The sequence below is a fragment of the Rhipicephalus microplus genome, chromosome 4, assembly GCF_043290135.1.
Source record: "Rhipicephalus microplus isolate Deutch F79 chromosome 4, USDA_Rmic, whole genome shotgun sequence".
Taxonomy (NCBI): Eukaryota; Metazoa; Arthropoda; class Arachnida; order Ixodida; family Ixodidae; genus Rhipicephalus; species Rhipicephalus microplus.
This window is the reverse complement of record NC_134703.1, coordinates 141,900,468-141,921,573: the sequence shown is the minus strand read 5'-3', so window position 1 is coordinate 141,921,573 and position 21,106 is coordinate 141,900,468. Positions and strand designations below refer to the sequence as shown.

The 21,106-nt window shown below is 49.5% G+C and overlaps 1 protein-coding gene across 1 annotated transcript in view; it reads right to left on the bottom strand.

Moving 5' to 3' along the window:
• Positions 1-1,265: 1,265 nt before the first annotated feature.
• Positions 1,266-21,106, bottom strand: part of LOC119182263 (neprilysin-1) — a 111,213-nt gene continuing 91,372 nt past the window's right edge. Inside the window, exons 9-10 of the mRNA XM_075891973.1 lie at positions 6,208-6,351; positions 1,266-1,835 (exon numbers count right to left, since the gene is read on the bottom strand). Coding sequence (XP_075748088.1) covers positions 1,488-1,835; positions 6,208-6,351 — 492 coding nt within the window. The 3' untranslated portion in view covers positions 1,266-1,487. The remainder of the gene's footprint in view (positions 1,836-6,207; positions 6,352-21,106) is intronic.

Here is a 21,106-nt window from a genome sequence, read left to right as displayed (position 1 = left end):
GCTCGTGATAGGACGAGGGTGGATGCCATGAAGCTCGCTGCGGGCTGGGCAAAGCGCACACCGAGGGAATACCTATGCTGGCGATTTCTTGGCGGATGATGGCTTGAACCGTGTTAGCAGTGAGTGGGGTCGTGTCACTTGCAGCGGTGTGAGACGGAGCAGAGGCAATGGCTTCAAGTTCGCGCCGTACAATTCGGGTCACCTGATCCGATGAATCTAGAGGTGGTGGCTGTGTTCTTGCACGGTCTTCGCAAGATGATGTTGCAGCCGTATTCGGAAAGCGGGTAAACACGCTGTTAATCCGCCGGCTCTTCGCTTGCTCAAAGCGCCAACATTTTTTTATAATGGCGTCCACTGTAGAACAATTTTTGCAGATGAGGAGGTTGAATGCGTCATCCTCAATCCCTTTAAGAATATGCCCGACCTTGTCAGCCTCCGGACTCGGCATTGGCTTTGCGACACAACGACAACACATCTTCTATATAGGAGACGTAAGACTCGGTCGAGGTCTGCGCCCGAGACGGGAGCATTTTGTTCGCGGCCATTTTTCTTCCAATCGGCTTTCCGAACAGGTCCAACATTTTCTCCCTGCACACTGCCCAACTCTCAAGTTCTGTTTAATCGTTCTCATACCACGATTTGGCGGTTCCTCTAAGATAGAATAACAGGTTTGCCAGCATAAGAGTCGGGCCCCATCGGTATCGAGTATTCACACGTTCGTGCTCTGCCAGCCAATCTTCAACGTCAACTTCATCTGGATCGCCGGAACCGCTGAACGTGCCAGGATCCCGCGGGGGTTCGAGCACGAAGTGTGTGGTCGCAGAAGGAGATGTAGTTACCGCATCATCTCCGGCCGCAGGAACACCAGGAGCAGATGCAGACGCCGTACTCTCCGTCATCGTTGTGGAATGACCCTTCAAACGTCGGCCGCTGCGAAGTTCCGTTGCGAGGCGGTTACCCAGCACCTCCACCAAATGTGACGGGGGGAGGTCTTGGCTCACAGGATAGCGTCCACCGAGAATCGGCAGCCGAACAAAATGTCTGAGTTGCCTCTCGCGCAAGCGCCTAACGCACAGGCGTCTTCTTCATCTTCGCTAAGTGCCACGCTTGCTCCTGTCGATGATGCACCGTAACAATATATATATATATATATATATATATATATATATATATATATATATATATATATATATATATATATATATATATATATATATATATATATATATATATATATATATATGAGTGAGAACTTGCGTTTCAAATAAAACCCAAGACCAAGCCTACATTTTTTATTTAGCAAGCGCGCATTTGTACGAAATGGTTTCATTGGTTTCATTTTGCAGTATCCAACATTTGCGTGATACAAGTCGTCAAATTCGATCCCTACAACACCTACATTTCACTATACGATAGCTGCAAACATATCGCACTGTGTCCCAACACACGATGACGCTGCAGAGTGTCCACGTTGCATACACCTACTGCTACTTCCAGAACGAGCATTTCGAGTTGGGGTTCATGGGCGCCCCTTTGGAGCAGGAGAACGCGGCCGCAAACTCGGGCATGTTTCGCAGTGGCACAATGCAGCGAGAGCGGCCGGGCCAGTAGCGGCTCGTGGGCTGCCTCTTGGCGATCAGGTCACACCACTTCAGGCAGTGCGCCACGAAGAAAGTCTGCTCGGCGGTGAGCCCCACGTCAGGCACCACGGCCAGTCGCTCACGAGGCTGAAGGCGCCTGTACGCCGAGTACGCCAGCTGGAGGCCCGTGAAGTCCGCGAAGCCCTCAGAGTCGACCTTGTCGTCAACCAGGACCATGGCTCTTTCCGACTCCACCTGGGACAGGCGTCCAGTGAAAAGGGCGTTATGCTTATCCACAAACTACTCAGTTGTTAGCCGATTGCAGGGTTACGAGATGCGTAAAAACGATTGGGTAAGGCAGTGGTGCCACCTGAGAGCGCTGTTCTGTGGACATTTATCATACCCATTCTATTTATTTGTACATTGTCACCATCATAATTCGTTGGTTATGCATCATCATCGTTGTCGCGTATGAGCATCGTCATTTTGGTTTCACTGCAACAGTCGGATGCCCGGTTCTTGGGCCAAATAAAATTAATCCCAGCAAAGAATACAAACACATAGCAATTGCTGAACTTAGCAACCACATATGGCTTTACTGATAGTGTAAACTTGGATGGCAGCGTGATTTGGAATTTTGGCTGTTCAAATGTTTTGTTTTTGACAAGCATAAAATCATAAACGTATGTATCACTGAAAAAACTTTGCGTACCCTGTAGTGAGAGTGCTTTTGGGCCCACCTCGTCCACTGCCCTTGCAAACAAACATCTCTCAAATGTGGTGCCCACAGGCCACCGACCATGTACAGCTTCATCAAGCTGCTTGATAGCACAATTATCACCTTTAAAAATTGTGGACGCGGAATTTTCAGTGTCACTTTTATTAGCATTTAAACGGACACACCATCAAGCGTTAGTATTGCCGGTGCTGCTGTAGGTGCCGCCGTGCTGCTCCTATATGATGCTCAAAATTGGCGCGATAAAAGGCCTCCAAAGGAACGATATGTCTGTGTGCTCGAAAGGAATGCACATGTGAATGCATTTTATTCGAGCTAGTTTTGATGCATGACCTGTCTTCATTCTCTTGCAACAACAACAACAAAACAGGCTTTCTTCATAACACCAAATGGTAGCTTCTTCTAAACACCGTATAGAAACACTAGACGTGTGCCAATGTTAGAAAACTTCAAATAATGAATCGTATAGTATTGCATATTTGAAACACCGAGGATTTTTCTAATATTTCTAAATAAGGTGTACGGACGAGGAAACACCGTATTAACAAAGCGCTCAAACAGCGAGGGGTCTTTTTTACTACTTTTAACGACGAGGTTACCGAGATAACATGCAGCGTCAGATTTTAAGTGACTATCGACACTTTTCTTATCGCTGGATGAAGGCGTTATTGCTTAGAACCGCCTTTTCGTCGAAGCAAACGTGTCGCCTCTGTACGCCATCATCGCCGTGTAATTGCTGATGGGGTGGTGGGGTTACGGCTGCATTAGCTTACAGAAGTGTTACTTTGTACACGCTTGCACGACTAACACCAGACGCAAGTGTCACGTTCATGCAAATTTTTTTCGAGGTCATGTATTCAACAATAATATTTACCTTCCTTTGCTACTAAGGCCATGATGTGGTTTTTTATCTCTAACATTAAATGCTTATCTGATATAATGGTGTTCGGTTCAACATTGCTTAATTGTTCTGGGTCAGTTTTATTTAAAGGCTCGGGACAAGGAGCCTCATTGAGAATGCTGTAGTCTCTGCTGTATATCAATCTAGTGTTACTAAATATCTCGAATGCTTTAGTCGCTGGTGTGTACAACCTTACATTAGTTTACATATTTCTAGTTGTTCTTGCCTGTTCGTAGTATCGCCTTGTTGAACTTTTTGTGAGTATTTTTTGCAAGTTAGACGTTATAAAACATAACTGTTACGAAATGGTTGCATTACTATTAATAAATTATTCGAATAGTGCTTGATTCATATTTGTAATCGTATCGGTATCATAACTATTCTATTCACGATTGATTCGGTGTTGAACTGAACTATTGACACACCCTTACCAAATACATAACATGTACTCCTTGTTGGGCAATAATAATAATGTAATACGTGGAGCTAAGCGTCCCAAAACCACCATATGATTATGAGAGACGCCGTAGTTAAAGGATCCGGAAATTTTGACCACTCCAACAATACTAGACATCTTGATTTTAACTCTAAAAAATATGGTGACATGAAATATGGCAGAAAAAGTGCGTTCTTAGCTCCGTTCACTTGCTATGCATACGGGGTGTTCTTTTTTGAGCAATACAGTTTTTTTTCTTAAAATTATAATAGGTAGGTAGTTATCGTCTTCGCAGTCAATTTAAAGGCCAAATCGGAAAGATTTTGCCACTAATTAGACCAGTCAGAAGTTTTGAATAAGCCTTTTTATTATCAGTTTTGGGGTGGTTGCAGTGTTGATATGGCGAAGTTGTTCTACGTCACAAATTATGGCGAGCTATTGATTGATTGATTTGTGGGGTTTAACGTCCCAAAACCACCATTTGATTATGAGAGACGCCGTAGTGTAGGGCTCCGGAAATTTTGACCACCTGGGGTTCTTTAACGTGCACCCAAATCTGAGTACACGGGCCTACAACATTTCCGCCTCCATCGGAAATGCAGCCGCCGCAGCCGGGAATCGAACCCGCGATCTGCGGGTCAGCAGCCGAGTACCTTAGCCACTAGACCACCGCGGCGGGGCGTATGGCGAGCTATAGCTTTGAAAGATAAAAAAATGTCAAGCAAATTTTCAAAGATCCATCGTGGAATTTCCAGACCTCGACGCCGGAGCAACAGGAACTGAACGCACCGGATGCGCCAAAAGCTACCAGAAGGGCGGTCGTTGTGCTGCGTCACGCGCGAACTTCCCTTGACGTAATCTGAGCGAGACCGCCGTGGTGCGCGAGGCTATAATCTGGCTCCGTTTCACATACTCACTCTTCGCGCATCGTGCAGAGGCTCTCCACGTTCCAGGGCTCATAAAGCTCTTTTATCCGGGAGACGCCACATGTAGGCGGCACCTTGCCAGGTGACCGGACATCGGCCTTTCACCATAATATTCGAGCCCTGCAACTTGCAGAATGAAGTTAAGATTGCAAAGAAGGAGAAAACCATTGCACACCACGTGCGAAGAATGATGTGCTCTGCTAGCATGACACAACATCTCTCGCGCGACGCGCCATCATTTGAATTGCGTTAAGGGAAAACTCGCGCGTGGCACAGCACAGGCACCTCCCTTTCGGCGCACCCGGTGCGTTCATTTCCTCTTTGTCCGGCATTGCGGTCTGCAAATTCGACGATGGATCTACCGCCGATTTTTAAAAACTAGGCTCGCCATAATTTGTGACGTAGAACAACTTCGCAATATGAAAAACACCCTAAAACTGATAATGCGAAAGCTAATTTGAATAGTTTAGGGGCGAAGCTCCCAAAGCCTTGGGTCTGTCCATGCATATCTTCTGTGACCGGTTCGTAACCACCGAGTTGTATGACTCACTCAGCAGGTGGCGCTAGTGTGAGTGACTGACAGACGGACTGACTAACAGACGCGCGGATGGACGGACGGACAGACGAACGTACGGATGGAACTCACTGCCAATGACTGCATTGTGCAGCACATGCTTTCAAAATACGTACTCAAATGTGTCCATATGCAACCTACTACGATTCAAGGGACGTGCATATATAGACTTAGTGTTTGCAAACTTTCCACTGCAGCCAGTACAAGAACCTCTCTCACTTCATTTCACGGACCATGAAAACATAATAATAAAGGGACCTCGCAATCTAGCCACCGTGACAACGAAGAAATAAAACGAACGAACGAAGAAACAAAAAACAAACAAACGAATAAAAGCAAAATAAAAGGCGATTAGTATAATATGCGTGCAGGCTTACTCTTTACGTCTTTCTAATGATGTAATGGGCTAAATTTTCATGGGAGAGTTACGGTTTACCGATGATCTCCCCTCTCTCGAGCTTCGCCCACTAATCTTCATTCATTCCGTGGATATGGTGCGATTTTCTTTGTTTAGTAATCATTCCTGAGTAATCTAAACAGTATGTCCACCTTGGCCTAGAAATTAGTTGCGAAGATGAGAAGTGCCTAACTATTATAAAAACACCCTGTACATTGCAGTATAACCAAAGACAATAAAGAGGTTATTATTAAAACGATTGTCCTGTTGCCTGTCACGCGTTCACCTTTTCTTTAGCACTGAAATGAAGATTTAGTACAACGTCGGTACCCGCCCCACAATAACTTCCCGGTAGCGCCTGAGCTGTTGGAAAATTCGAGAAAAACATAATTGAAAAGACAGTGCGAAAGGCAATGTTGCGAAGGGCGATGTTGTGAAAGGCAGTGTACTGATCGAACAGTAGTGTTACGAGTGACACGAGAATTGGGAAAAGAAGCTATAGCATCATGAACTAAGAACATTACACGCTGACCAAATTTGCCTGAAAATTTTATTTTGATAATAGAGATGGAAGAGCACCAAGGTTGTAGAGTGGCTAAGAATAACTTTCTTCCCTCTAACGTGCACCACAAGAGTGAGCGATGGCTGCTGCCTTACCTGCTTGTAGGCCTGACGCAAACAGAGCACCCTTAGCTGGTACTGCTGTGCGGACAGACTGTCCGTGTCGAGAATGCGGCTGCCGAGGGCGTCCAGGAGTATGCCATTCACGTCGTATCCGTGCATCATCTCGTGACCAACTACCTGCGTACGTTTCGCAGAGAGGCATTTGCGTAGGCGTCTTCACAGTAATATTTCTTCACTTATTTTAAAGATACTATATTCGGTGACAACTTTTCTTGGCACTGAAGGGAAAGCTGTGGAGGCGGAGCTTCTGCACATGTAGCACTACACGAAGTAGCCTGATTTGGTGCGCGACTCGAAACGCTGTGGAAAGAGACGGGGGTAGACTATCAGCGCTTCATGTACAGACCTTTGCATCGGGCGAGGAAGTCCGGTCTGGCAACCTACGCATTCTTCCTCTCTGAAATGCGGGCGACGGCTTGGAGTGTGTGTGTGTTGATGCTGGTATGTGTGGTGTTATCGAGCAAATTGCCGTGTATTAAGCCAAGCGGCAGATTTTGTTTTTCTTCATTGCTATTATGGTCTGGAATTGGTCATCAGGGAACTACTGCGCTGTTTTTGGGTGCAGTAACAACTGCACCCAAAAGAAGTATGCCATGTGCGTCACCAGACTGGAGATTTGTGGCTGTGGACTCTTCAAGTTGCATCGTTTTCCTGTTGACGAGGAGCAGCGGCTTCTATGACTTGCAAACTTAAACAGGAAAGACTTCGTACCTTCCGCAGGTACTCGCGTATGTTCAGAGCACTAAAGCGCGAGACAGACGTGCGATTTTCCGTGCGATGTGGTGTGCGGCGTCGCATGGTGCGGCATGCCACATGCGACGTTTTGGGACATACGGGGGCGAAGAAGCTATCAGCGGCAGGCTCCACCCCCCTGCGGCGCCTCGGCATGACTTGGTATCCTCGTAAAGAGGCTCAAAACAAACAACATTACACAGCCACGCGTTATTCCCCCACCTCAAAATAATTAATAAATTGCATTCGGGAACGACAAGCACGTCGTAACCACGGCAACAGCTGATAATTTACGACTCCGACAGGTAGGCCTAGCATCGCGGGCGCCGGCCGGTGCCTGCGCCGTTCACACGCGAGCTCGTCATCGAGTGCTTGTTTTAGACAACACTATCAAGCATTGCGCTCGTATGCAATGCGTTAGCATACATTATTACTTTATCGATGTCATCGATGTGAAGAGCAAAGGTGCTAGCGAAGCGAGCCAGCGGAAAGACGCTGGTAGCTGTGCTTACCTGCGAAATGACCTTGCATCGCTGCTCACGAACTCCGATCTCGCTAGTGGTTTCAAAACAGGCGTTGTCGTGCGGAAAAGGTACACTTCAAGCATCACTTTATTCAATCCAGAATAATATCACGTCACCAGGGAAATGTTCTCGATGTTTGTCACGCCGCCGCAGTCGGCGATGTCAGCAAATCCACGCTCGCACCGCTCCATCGACTCGCCTAGAGCCTTGGACCACGGGTGATGGGAGCGGCGACAGGGAGATGGTGCCGCTAGCATCATGACGCAGTCGTATGCTCGCGCTGTGATTGGCTGCTGCCATGCGGCGGTGCGATGCTGCGACAAAAAATATCTGGCCGGTTTGATGCTTGCCGCACCGGCTATGCGGTGGTGCGACGCGGAGATACGTCACGAAACGTCACCACTCCGGCAGTCGCATCGTCGCACCGCACGCCGAATCGCAGAGAAAATCGCACGTCTGTCTCGCGCTTTATTCTCAGGCGAAAGAACCGCAACGACTTCGACACCGATGCTCAACCTCGGCTATGAACGGAAGGATCGGAGCCTACAGATATTCCAACGATGACAATATTTCCCTGATAAACAGCATCACGTAACATCTCTATCGCAGGTCACAGTACCACGGCGGCGATTAATGAAGCAAGAGCTTGTGCCAACGAAGCGTTGGTCACCAAACAGTCTGCTGTGCAGCGATACAAGTGCACTTAAGATCGTGATAAAGAGCTATCTGCGTTAAATTTGTCGGCGGTGATTCACCCATTTCCGCAGATTGCGCATTACGTAAGCTATGGTTTCTAAAAAGAAAACTAGCATCTGCACCCTCGCGTACTAAAACTCTAGCCTATAATGGCTGTGTTCGTTCTAAGCTTGAGTATGCTTCTATTATCTGGGATCCGCATACCAAGAAAGATATTATGAATCTGGAACGTATTAACAGAAAGGCCGTAAGGTTTATTTTTGGCAAATATCGCAGGCTTGATTCCCCGACCACCTTAATGCAATTAAACGACATTTCTACTTTAGAAGCTCGGAGAAAGTTCAGTCGTCTTTCCATTCTTTACAATTGTTTGTGTGGTATTGTAAAAATTGATCTCCCTGACTGTGTTAAACCGCTCTCAGTACGACGTACTCGTCATGGTCATGAACATGCTCTTACCCCAATTTTTGCCCGATCAAATGCTTTTAAATACAGTTTTTTTCCTAGAACTGTCGATGACTGGAATCGTTTGCCGTGTGACATCTTTCATTCTAATAAGTTTCTTGGTGACCTTGAGCGTCATCTTCTTTCCTAACCTTTTGTTTCTTTTGTATTGTTGTCTGTTGTTTTCTACAATTACGTTTGGATGTATCCACTCCTGCTTGGGCCAGCACATTGGCCTGCAGTATTGTGAAATAAATAAATAAATATGTCAACAGCTACAAAAAAGGCAAATAGAAAGATCGATCCAGATTGGGCTCGATCGAGGCGGAAGAAGAGCCCGAGTCACTTGTTGAGGTGCATGGCCAGTTAATTGCTTCAATCACTGCTTTTTGCAGAAAATGAGCAGTGACCGACACCGTGATGTTCTCAAGCACAGTCATACCACAGGCTGGGTCTTTTGTTCTATAATTGAAGCATCAACGAAAGCTTGTAGCCAACGCTAAATAGCAGCTCCGGACGGCGTCAGTGTACAAGCCGCGCACCCGAAACTGGACTGCGCAGGTCCCAGTTTACTTGTCATCCTTGTTCTCAATCGCAAGATATTACTCAATTATGAATCACCAACTGGCCCAATCGTCTACATTGATTATCTGCGTGACAGCAGTATTGCTTATCCGTGCACTGGAAAGCACTGCGCCAAAAAAGATAAAAAGGGGATGTGCAGGCACGTCAGCGTCGTTTGATGTAAGAGCTGTATTCAAGTGCACACTCGTAAAAAGAAACTAGTGAGCAAGATACACTCACTCCTTCAGAGTTGAGAAACAAGTTAGACAATAGTTAGTGCGAAGTTAATAAAAAACAGCAGTGGCACGAAGTGAAGACGAACCACTGCACTCCAATGCACGGCTTCATGCAAGAGCGGTAGCCGATGCGATGGCGTGGCGTAAATAAACAGATCTTAGAAGAGCGGATGACTAAAGCTCAACAAAGATATTCGCTATGCTCTCGAAGTGTTGTTGCTCATTCTGAAAAAGAAAGACCTAAAAATACTGCGCATTTTTAGAGCAGGAAGTAGATGCTATGAATATACTCAAAGTCGGTGCTGTGAACGTGGCGGACTCTTTCGCGGCGCTGTATAAAAAATAGATTGTCCCTCAACGATTTGAACCTCGTCAGAACGTCTCATAGACTAATTTCTCAAAGAGCCTGCATCACTTCTGTCAACATTCACCGAGTAAAAACCAGGGGCGAACGATAAAACCACAGCTGCACGCTAATCTTCTATGCAAACAGTGAGCTTTTCGCATGTCAGATGGGTTGCCAGAACAGAAAACGGCCGCCCGCTAACAAGATGGCAGCGCCCACGAAAAACAAAAAAAAAATGGCAGCATATGCACGATGTGAATGATGGAGAGTGGGGCGAAGAATTCGTCCGTCCATTCGTTCTTGCTTCCGTGCGTCCATGCGTCCGTCAGTGTGACCGTCCATGCGTCCATCAGCCCGTCCTTGCGTGCGTCTGTTCGTGCGCCCGTCCCTGCGTTCGTCCATGCAGCCGCCCCTGCGTCCGTTCATGCGTCCATCCATGCATCTGTCTATCCGTCCGTTCGTCCATCTATTCAACACTCCAAGTACCACCATCTCGCATCTTTTCATCATTTATTTCCCATATAGAAGAACCGCCATTCAGTGGACATTCCAAGGACTAAACGAGAGGTGGCACACGCACACTTTCTTACGGCTTGCGCTTCGGGTCTACTTTCCACCTTCAGCCACCTTGAGTTCATGGTATATACTAGTTCACTGTATTCATGGCACTGCGGCCCAATGCTCGCTAAACCTTTCTAAAATCAAGGAGGTTACGCCCAGCAAGTATAACATAGCAACCTTTTCCTGTCAGATAGTGTTCAATGTACATGCCAGTGGCTGCTAATGTGAAATGAGAGGCGGAGAATTCGGCTTTTGCTTTCTTACGGCTTGCGCTTCGTATCTACTTCCCATTTTTAACCACCTCGAGTTCATTCATGGTATATACAAGTTCATTGTATTCATGGCACTGCGGCTCAGCGCTCGCTAAACCTTTCTAAAGCTAAGGAGGTTACACCCAGCGAGTATAACGTAGCAACCCTTTCTTGTCAGATAGCGCTCAATGTACAGGCCAATGGCTGCTAATAGTAATAGCAGCCTGCGCGTTAACTAAAAGCCGAATGCTCCTCTCTCTCATTCTCCATTACCAGCCATTGACATGTACATTGAGCACTATTTTTTGTTGTTCAACAACGCACTGAAGAAGTCTCTCACCGGCACCACCTTGAAGGTCAAAATGTTATACTTGTTACATACTACGGGAGACGAACGGGTGTCGTTATAAGGAGTTTCTTCCCTAAAGCGTTTATGCTCGGCGCAACTTCCGGTGGCAGCACACCCAAAGCTGCGTAGGCGGAGCTTCTGCGCATGTGTTACTACGCCAAGTCGTCTGTTTTCGCGCGATTTTGGTTTCGCAAGCGCATCGAACATGTACTTTTCGCACAACCATAATGCTACAAGTATTACATATATATGAGAGGAAATAAATAAAATGTTCATTTTTTAAGGGAAAGACCACGGAGCTTCTTCGTTTTCTTGAACAGGAATATTGCTGCTTTTTTGAAGCGTTGAAATTTGTTAAAAAAAAAAGGTACGGCCGAGCGCAAGTACTGGGGCGATTCGAACAACGCAAAGCCGCACTTGGCCATATTTGGTCGGCACCATTGTTTTCATTCTTTTAGAGATGCAAGAACTTCCTGGAGACGCGCGCGTTATATATATATATATATATATATATATATATATATATATATATATATATATATATATATATATATATATATATATATATATATATATATATATATATATATATATATATATATATATATATATATATATTGTTACGAGTGACTGTTTATTTACAGATGAGGTGAAATGGCGTTGTGAAATAGCAGCGTAATTCTGAGACAGGCCTAGAACGCTTCCGCGCCATGTTGGCTCGCGCATCTTCGTTCCAATATATATATATATATATATATATATATATATAAATATATATATATATATATATATATATATATATATATATATATTGTTACGAGTAACTGTGTTTATTTACAGATGAGGTGAAATGGCGTTGTGAAATAGCAGCGTAATTCTGAGACAGGCCTAGAACGCTTCCGCGCCATGTTGGCTCGCGCATCTTCGTTTCAATATATATATATATATATATATATATATATACATATATATATATATATATATATATATATATATATATATATATATATATATATATATATATATATATATATATATCTCGACGGGCAACAGAAATCTGGGCTCTATCGGTTATGCACGGGCGTCTGATGTTCGTGAATCCAAGTAGGTAAAACGCAATCTCTACTCGGTCAAGAACGCTGTTTTTGCACAGTCAACAAGGTAATATACATGAACACGTTTGTTGCCCAGACAAAGCGCAAGGAACGGCTCCCTCCGTAGACGCCGACGGGAGGAGTGTCACGGCACGCGATCTTGAACGTTATTGTATTAATACTATTAGGCAGCCACAACACCAACCACGTATGCAACGCAATTCAGGAAAAGGGTCTATAGAGAGTTTTAGTGCTGGGTACCCAAACTCTTGGGGCGCTGCGGTCTTGGTGGCACGTGGCGTTGCGTACTTAACCCATACCCAACTGGAACGCAAACGCGAGCCGCATCATTCATGAAGGTCAGATACGCTCACAGCGCCATAGCGTCTTGTCGCGTAAGTATTGGTTAATTATTTTTCAGATTTAAAATGTTAAATTACACATACATAGTGACATGAAGTAAACTACTTTCAATAAATCATTTTAATATTATTACAATTATCAACACACAAAAAAACTTTTTCGTATGCGCCGCACTAGTGGCTGAAGCCGGCACCGTCGATGCCAAGCAATCCAGACGGCCGGTCCTAGTACGACAAGCGCGACAACAGAACAACGGTGTAACGTGTAACTCTGAGCAACTTTTAGCTTGTACGTATACTTCCTTATGTTAACGTGTTACCGGATACCGGTTTGCGTTTTGGGGCTCGCTCACTGGATTCCGTGCCGACCGGTTGTGCGCTCGCGATCTCCGACGTCAGCGTAGCTCTGGCCGACTGGGCTGGCCCTACGTCATCGCCTGACGCCGATCTTCGACGACAGTGTAGCTCTGGCCGACTGGACTTGCTCTACACCATCTCCTGACGCCGACAAAAGCTCTCGCAAGTGGTGCCCCGTCATCGGACTCCTGTGACCGTGTTTCCATCTTTCCTATCTCTCCAATCCCCTCATATGTCCTCGCTCGCTGTCCCAGCGCATCTCTCTCTCTCTCTCTCATATATATATATATATATATATATATATATATATATATATATATATATATTGTAAGGACGAGAGAAATAAGACACAACGCCTTTGCTGCAGGCCGGCTGTTCTTATTCTGCTTCGTCTTCCTCCTCTTCCTTCCTAGCATGCGAGTCTGTGCCAGAGAGAGTTCCAGTTTCGGTTTTCGTCATTACACTCGGCCATGACTGCTAGCATTGTCGTTGGGCCAAACGACAATGTTCTGGTAGGTAAGGCTAGCTGCAGCAGTTGACAGTGCTTCAGGTGGGCGAGGTTGGCTACATCGTCGTGGTCGGTCTCGACCACGCTGGAAGTTTGTCGAAATTGGCTCCGGCGGCCGACACTGGCTATGTCGTCTGGGTCGTTCACCGTGTCGTGATGGAGACTGGGTCCTGTGCGCGCGCGGAGCTGGCGGTAAAGTTTTTGGTGGGTGGGCTTGACTTTGTCGCCGAGGTCGAACTCGTCCATGATGCAACGTTTCCTGACAACTCGTAGAATGCAGTTCAGGTGGACGGCCCTGACTGTTCCGGCAAGGTCGCAGAGTAACCTGGAAACGCTGGTGTTTGTCCCACCGTCGCTGGTGGACTGAACTGCAGCGGGATGCCCTGCGAGGCAGCCATGATGACGTTTGGGCCATTTCTTGAAATGAGATGGGACGCAGCTCATGGTTGGGCATAAATACCACAGCAGAACTCCCAGACGTAGTCGAGCCGGTGGCTTCTGGCGAACTGTCATGTGCAAACATCGTATGCTGGGAGGAAACAGCAGGAGGGCTGGTCCTCGGCAAGTTCTCGATGGCAGTGGCCTCAGCGTAGCTAGGTATCTGGGCTTTCTCGAAGGAAACGTTCCTTGGTAGCCGAGTGTCTGCGTGGCTGAGCATGATCGTGGTCTGGTAGGGTTCAGTTGTGTCTAATACAATAGGATTGAGTGCCTCGATGTCCTCAGACGACGAGCGCGAGGGCCGTATCTCCGGACGAAGGTCTGGTGGCGGTATTTTCAGGTCGAATACCGATGCAGAGTCCGGGACCTGTAGTGTAGGATTCCAGCCACTTCGGTCAGGGTCAGCAGCAGGGAACTCCTGGCAGCATTCCGTTGACGAGCTGCAACGAACGATTGCAGCCTCGAGGCGGGGCGCTGCCTGGGCTCCATCCTCGGCCTCGGGAAAGATCGAGCTGGACTTGCTGGAGTCACAGGAAATCCGTCCGAAAGCGGCAATCAGGGCTGCACTCCATTCTGCCCAGGACTGCTGCCTGACGCCTTCGTACCTGTGCCATGCTGCGGCAGCATCCCGCAGGCGATCTATGGCCATGTCCCTCTTGTGCTCTTCAGTCGTTCCGAGAGCGTTGACGGTTGCCACCCATTCCTCGGCGTCGTCCTGGAAGCCGCGAAATTCCGGTAGCGCGAAGGAAATCGGCGATGGCGGGACGGCGGGCAGAACTCCGAAATGTGCCCCCGCCAAGCAGTTCACTTGCTCCGATACCTCCGCGAGAGAACGCCGGAGATTGCGACGGTTCTCGGGCGAGCTTACCTCGAAGTTTTGTGCGGCGGCCGCAGCCAACATGGCATTGAGTGCGCACAATGTTGGCAAGATGGCAGGACATAGCTTGGAACTCGACGCTATGAGGGCGTTGGTCGTGACACGGAGTTGCGCGATGGTATGCTGCAGCTCCGCTGCGCTGTCGTGTGATCCGCACGAAAAGCCAAGGCCCGCCTCTGCGGAGGATACAGTGACTGCGGTATTCGAGGTGGTACAATTCCTGACCAAGGACGCGTGGACGGCGTCCCTTGGAAATCCAGCTGTGGTCGGATTCGTGGACATGGGTTCCAGGGCGCTGGAAGCGTCAACGACGTTCCCAGGCAAGCGGAACCCGTGTGATGAGTTGTGACCTGGTACTGTGGCGTAGATGAAGCGGTGTTGCGCCGCCGGGTAGGCCTCGACGCCGTACACGGTGGGTGCTTGAAGCGCCGACAGGTTGCCAGGTATGGAGGAGGCATGTACGCCATCCCTAGGTGAGAGAGGCCCGTGCGCATGGTTGCCGTGACGTGTCGCGTCCCTGGGCAAGTTCCCCGAAACCACAACGGAGGCCTGGACGCCATCCGTCGGTGCTGGGATCGATGCTGGCCGCGACGGACGCCTTGCGGGTTCCATCAGCGAAGAAGCGTGACGGCGTTCCTTATCGTGAATTATATATATATATATAATATATATATATATATATATACCTTTAATCCTATCCTTTTAATCCCTCCTCACCCCATCCCTTGTGAGCTACTGTTGAGGTGTCGCATCCTGATGCAGACAGTCAAGGGGCTCACTTTTCTCTTCTTTTCCCTTTTATAACCACTTCCCTCTGGTTTGCGCTTACCGTCTTACCGAAACGTGCGTCTTCCAAATTTTTCGCAAGACATAAATGGTGATGCTAATTGCGTTTCAACTGCATTTAACTTACATAGGATTGAATCCCAGTTGCAGAATAATAGTATCCTGGTATATGCAAAAAAGGGGAAAATAGACGGTTACTGCAACGATGGTGTCAACATGTTGTGATACTTCGCACAACCACAGTCATGAACATGTTCACTTACGCGCAATGTTTTTGAGGTGAAAATAATTTAAAAAGTAACTCGTTTGTAAAAACGCCGCTGCACAGTTTTTGCACTAGACTTACAATGTACAATGTTTTTGCAATAACAATGTTGTGATAGCCCAGTGCACTATGGCCAAGCTAGATGGCGCCACCTATTCTCTTGGTCGGGGGCTGGCATATTTTTGTTTTCTATGTTTCAGGCCATTCTAGCTTTGGTAATCTGGCCGGAACAATGTAATCGCTATTGGAGCTCGCCCGTTGGCTTATTTTAACTCGACGGCTAGAATATCCGCAGTGCGGATACCGTGAGTTTCTGCGAAGGTGGACCTTAGAAGGCGGCCGATCCATGCTGTCCGAGATTTGGCGCCTTTGTGCCATGATACTTGTATAGTAGCTATCCACTATACTATTTGTGCTTAAATTAAAAGTCAAAGTGGTGGCACTGGCCAGTCTTGGCTTTGCTCGCCGTGAAGGTGGGTGACGTCTCAGGCAACATGATGCGCCACACGGAGGAATGAAAGGTAGGAGAGGCCCTGATGTCACTCGTTGTGAAGCCGCTGTGAGGGTGGCCGAGAGAGGGCGTTACGTGACGGCGTCATCATCATCATTGGGACTTGGCCGAGAGAGGGCACTACGTGACGGCGTCATCATCATCATCGGGACTTGGCCGAGAGAGGGCACTACGTGACGGCGTCATCATCATCATTGAGACGAGAGTGCTGGGGGTTGCGTGTGTGGGGAAGGGGGAGTTCGGCCTGGTTGGGAAGAGTGGCAACCCGTAGCGGTGTGTGGTGTGCGATTTAGGGTTGGCGCATGACAAGTGGGGGCTCGTCCGGGATGGCTTCAGGCCCGACAACAGCAGCGGACGACATGCCTAGGCTCCAAGGTGTCGTTGAAGAGTTGTTCTGGGCACCGATGGCTCCGCCATGGAGCGCGAACGAATCGCGGCGGTCGTGCGCGATCGAGTAATGGCGACGCCGCTGCCCACGGCTCCGCACGTGGGAGCATGGACTGCGATCGCTAACACTGGCGCGGTCCTTCGGGCCACCGACGACTCTGCGCCTCGGCTCGCCGGTGCGCACCTCCCCCGCTACTCCGGTGCTAGAGACTTGCAGTCGCCGTAGGAGTTTCTTGAACGTTTGGAAAACTTCTGCCTCGTGACGGGGGTCGCCGCCGATAAGCGACTGACACACGTGGTACCGGCTGCCCTCGAGGGTGGCGAAAAGTGTGGTGGCGGTTCGTGCGCGGGTTCGGCTCATGGGAGCCACCTTCCGCTCCGAGTTCTCGTCGATTGACGCGAAGCGTCGCCTGAAGGCGGAGCTCGAACAGCGCACGCAGCACCCGGAAGAAAATCTGAAAGAGTTTATATATGCGATCGCTACGTTTTACGACCGCATCGGGGAAGAGGTCTCCGAAGCCGAGAAGGTGCAGCGCGTACTGAGGCAGATGCACCCTCAGTTGCAAGATTTGGCGGAGGGGCATGCCTACAACGACCTCGCCGAGTTGGTGAAGGCAGCCGATGGCCTAATGGAGCGGGCTTGGCGTCGCCTCCAGTACAGACCACCGCCACTTCCGAGCAACCAAGTAGCCAGAGATCTGGCGTTCCGCCCTAGTCAGGCCCCCGACCATCACTCACTGCCGGAGCCGAACAGTATGGCGACGGCGTCGTTCGTATCGTTTGCTGCTGCCCCACCGGCACCGCCGACTTATCACTGGCCAATGCATCCAGCTGCGCTAGACCCGTCGTACTGCCGGGACCGACAGTACTCGTGCGACACAGCGCCTCCGTTCTCACCCTACGGGCCGGGACCGATGCCGCGGCAGGAGTCCGCGAGTGGAGCAATGCGTGTGCAGTGCCATCGCTGTTGTGGATTCGGCCACATATCTCGTAACTGTGCCACGGGTCGACGAATGGGGCCACCCGTTTGCTTCCGGTGCCAGCGATCGGGTCACATGCAAGCACAGTGCCCGGGAAACCGGTGGCAGTAGGTGCTGCCCCGGCGGGCCCCTACGGCAGTGCACACCAAGTAGCGACCACAGCCGGTGGCAAAGAGCCCCTTATCGACGTCCGTATCGGGTCGTCGACGTTCAAGGCCCTGCTAGATACAGGCTCAAGTGTAAGCTTCTTCGGACCGCACGCCGCGGCGGCGGCCCAAGCTTCTGGAGCCAAACCCAAGGCAGACGTACGCGTGCTGCGTTTGGCATCAGGCTGGTCGCAGTCAACCATGCCTCTGAAGTGCCAGATCGAGTGGGCTGCCGGTTGCCGCAGACAGCAGTTTTGTGCGTTCCTGACCTGTGCCGTGACGTTGTCCTTGGTAGGGATTTCCTGACGGTGAGTGGCATCTCTCTGCACGTGTCACTTGGTGGGTGGACTGTCGGCACAGAACCAAAAAGCATTGTGCCCTTTGTCAAGGCCGTTAAGGAACAGCCAGATGCAGTGGATGATTTTGTAGACAGTCTGTGCTGCATTTTTGCTGAGGGCGATGCCAGTGTGTGCGCCAGTGTGCCAGAGGCGACTGCAGCCTGCAATGGGATCATTCCCGGCCACACGTCGGACCTAGACCCACGCATGAAACACATTTAAAAGAGTTTAGCCAAATATTCACCACAACTCTGGGCTGCACATCCCTGGCAGAGCATCGCATAGACACGGGAGACACCCCACCTGTTCGTTGCAAACTGCGACCAGTGAATGCCAAGAAGCAGGCCATCATGGACAAGTGCATTCAAGACCTGCTGGCACAGAACCTCATCCGCCCTAGCCAAAGTCAGCATGCCAGTGCTCCAGTCCTGGCTGAGAAGTCTGGTGGCTACCGCATGGCTGTGGATTACCGCCAGCTGAATGCACGCACTAAGGTGCCAGTCTACCCCATGCCGAGGACTGATTGGTTGCTGTCACAGCTGGGACGAGCCAGGTGGTTCTCAAGTTTTGATCTTTCACAGGGTTTTTTTTTCAAAGCCCTGTTCAAGAGCAGGATATTGCAAAGACAGCGTTCATTTGCCATCGGGGAACCTTCGAGTTCATGAGAATGCCTTTTGGAGTTGCCGGAGGTCCTGCCACGTTTCAGACCCTGATGGACCGACTCCTGGAGGGAATTAATCACAAGTTTGCCATGGCGTTTCTTGATGATGTCCAGGTGTATTCGGAGACCCTAGAGGATCATCTTGAGCATGTTCGGGAGGTGCTGAAGCGGATAAGTTCGGCACAGCTGACCATTAACCCAGAGAAGGTGCACGTGTGCTGTCAATACCTGAAGTTCCTTGGCCATGAAATATCGCCCGGGCAGTGTAGGCCGGACAAGGAAAAAGTGCGAGCGGTGCTGGACTATCCTCAACCAACAACACTCAAACACAGCTGCAGGCCTTCTTGGGACTAGCAGGCTATTACAGAGGGTTCATACCTCAGTTTTCTATCACTGCACGTCCACTCACAAAACTCCTTAAGAAAAACCAACGTTGGCGGTGGGAGCTGCAGCAAGAGGAAGCCTTTAGAGCACTTAAGCAGTCCCTGGCCGACGATGTTGTTGTAAACTTACCGGACCTCAACAGACCATTCGTGGTGGAAACAGACGCCAGTCGAGTCGGCATTGCAGCGGTGCTTCTGCAGACAGCCGAGAGTGATGCTCAACTGCGTCCAATAAGCTTCATTAGCAGGGTCCTCACTGAGGCAGAGCAGCGCTATACAGTGCAAGAATGGGAGTGTCTGGCGGTGGTGTGGGCAGTGGACAAGTTCAGACATACCTTGAGTTCACCGAGTTTAAGATATACTGTGATCACTCCTCACTGTCCTGGATGTTCACTACAGACCAGGCCTCACCACGTGTAAAGCGTTGGGTTTCGCGGCTGCGAGGTTTTAACTGCAGGATCAAGCACAGGCGGGGTCTTGCAAATGTGCCAGCCGACGCCTTGAGCAGAGCTCCCCTTCAGCACCAGGAAGTTCCAAGCCCGAGTCTACACGAGACGCTGTTCCCTATGGCTGTTCCAGAGCCCAGCCCACAAATCAGCTTTGAGGCAGCTGCTGTAGCATCTGAAGTGGACGACACTACTGTCTTGATTGGTGCAGGGCTGCTCGCCCAGGAACAAGAGCAGGACCCCATACTGTCAAAACTACGAACTGTGATGAAGAGAGGGAAGCTTCCGCCCACTGACAGTGATCAACCTTTGATCAAAGACCTGGAGGAGACGACCGAAATGGAAGAGAGTGGGTTGCTTGTACAGCACCGAGGGAACAGGAAAGTACCTTGGCTACCAAATCATCTCTGCAACTTGGTCCTGCGACTGTACTATGACCACCCGATTAGCGGCCACTCTGGCTTTTTCAAGACCCTCAAACGCATTTCTCAGAATTTCGTGTGGCTGGGTATGCGCTCGGACATATCCAAGTATGTGCGATGCTGCCAGGTTTGTCAGTGCACCAAAGCCCAGCGGCAGAAGCCACAAGGGCTGATGAGCAGTCAATGGGCCACTGCCTTCATGGAACAGCTCAGCGTAGACATAATTGGGCCCTTGCCTATGACGCCTCGACGCCACAAGTACCTTCTCGTGGTGATTGACAAGTTCACCAAGTTCATTGAGCTTTTCCCATTACGGGCAGCAAACAGCAAGAGTGTGGTGGCCTGCATGATCCAGGTTTTTTGCAGACATGGCACACCTGTCTCCATTTCAAGTGATAATGGAAAGCCGTTTGTAAGCAGGTTGTGGAAGGGCCTCCTTGAGCATTGGGGCATACAAGATCGACACACTGTTCATTACCGCCCTGCCGGGCAAATGGTGGAGCGCCACAATGGCATTATCAAGCAGTGCCTTAGGGCTTATTGTTCCAACCACAAAGACTGGGACCAGCACATCCCTGAAATAGCCCTGGCCATGCGCACGGCTGAAAGCGTTGTCACGGGCTACACGCCTGCCTTCCTCTGTTATGGCCGGGAGCTGAGAACCCCACGGACACAGGCTGAGGCCAAAGACGACGCGGAGCCTCCTGCGACAGCATACCGTGCATTTGCTACTGAGGTCTCCAAGTGTCTGCAGGAGGTGCTTGACTTCTCCAGGACACACCAAAACCACATGTGGCGCGCCCAGAAGACTCGCTATGACGAGCACAGGCGGCCACTGACAATACAGGAGGGTGATCTTGTTCTGCTCGAAAGCCACTCCCTCAGCGATGCCACCAAGGGCTTCTCCTCGAAGCTTGCACCCTGGCGTTCGGGTCCCTTTCGGGCAGTGAGACGTGTAGGACAGAATGACTTTCGTCGCCACGGTGTGAGACACGCAGATCAGCTGACACTATACCATGACGCTGCAGGCGATGTGTAGTGGTGGCTTCACATTTTGAGGGGGGGAGACCTGTGAGGGTGGCCGAGAGAGGGCGTTACGTGACGGCGTCATCATCATCATCGGGACTTGGCCGAGAGAGGGCACTACGTGACGGCGTCATCATCATCACTGAGACGGGAGTGCTGGGGGTTGCATGTGTGGGGAAGGG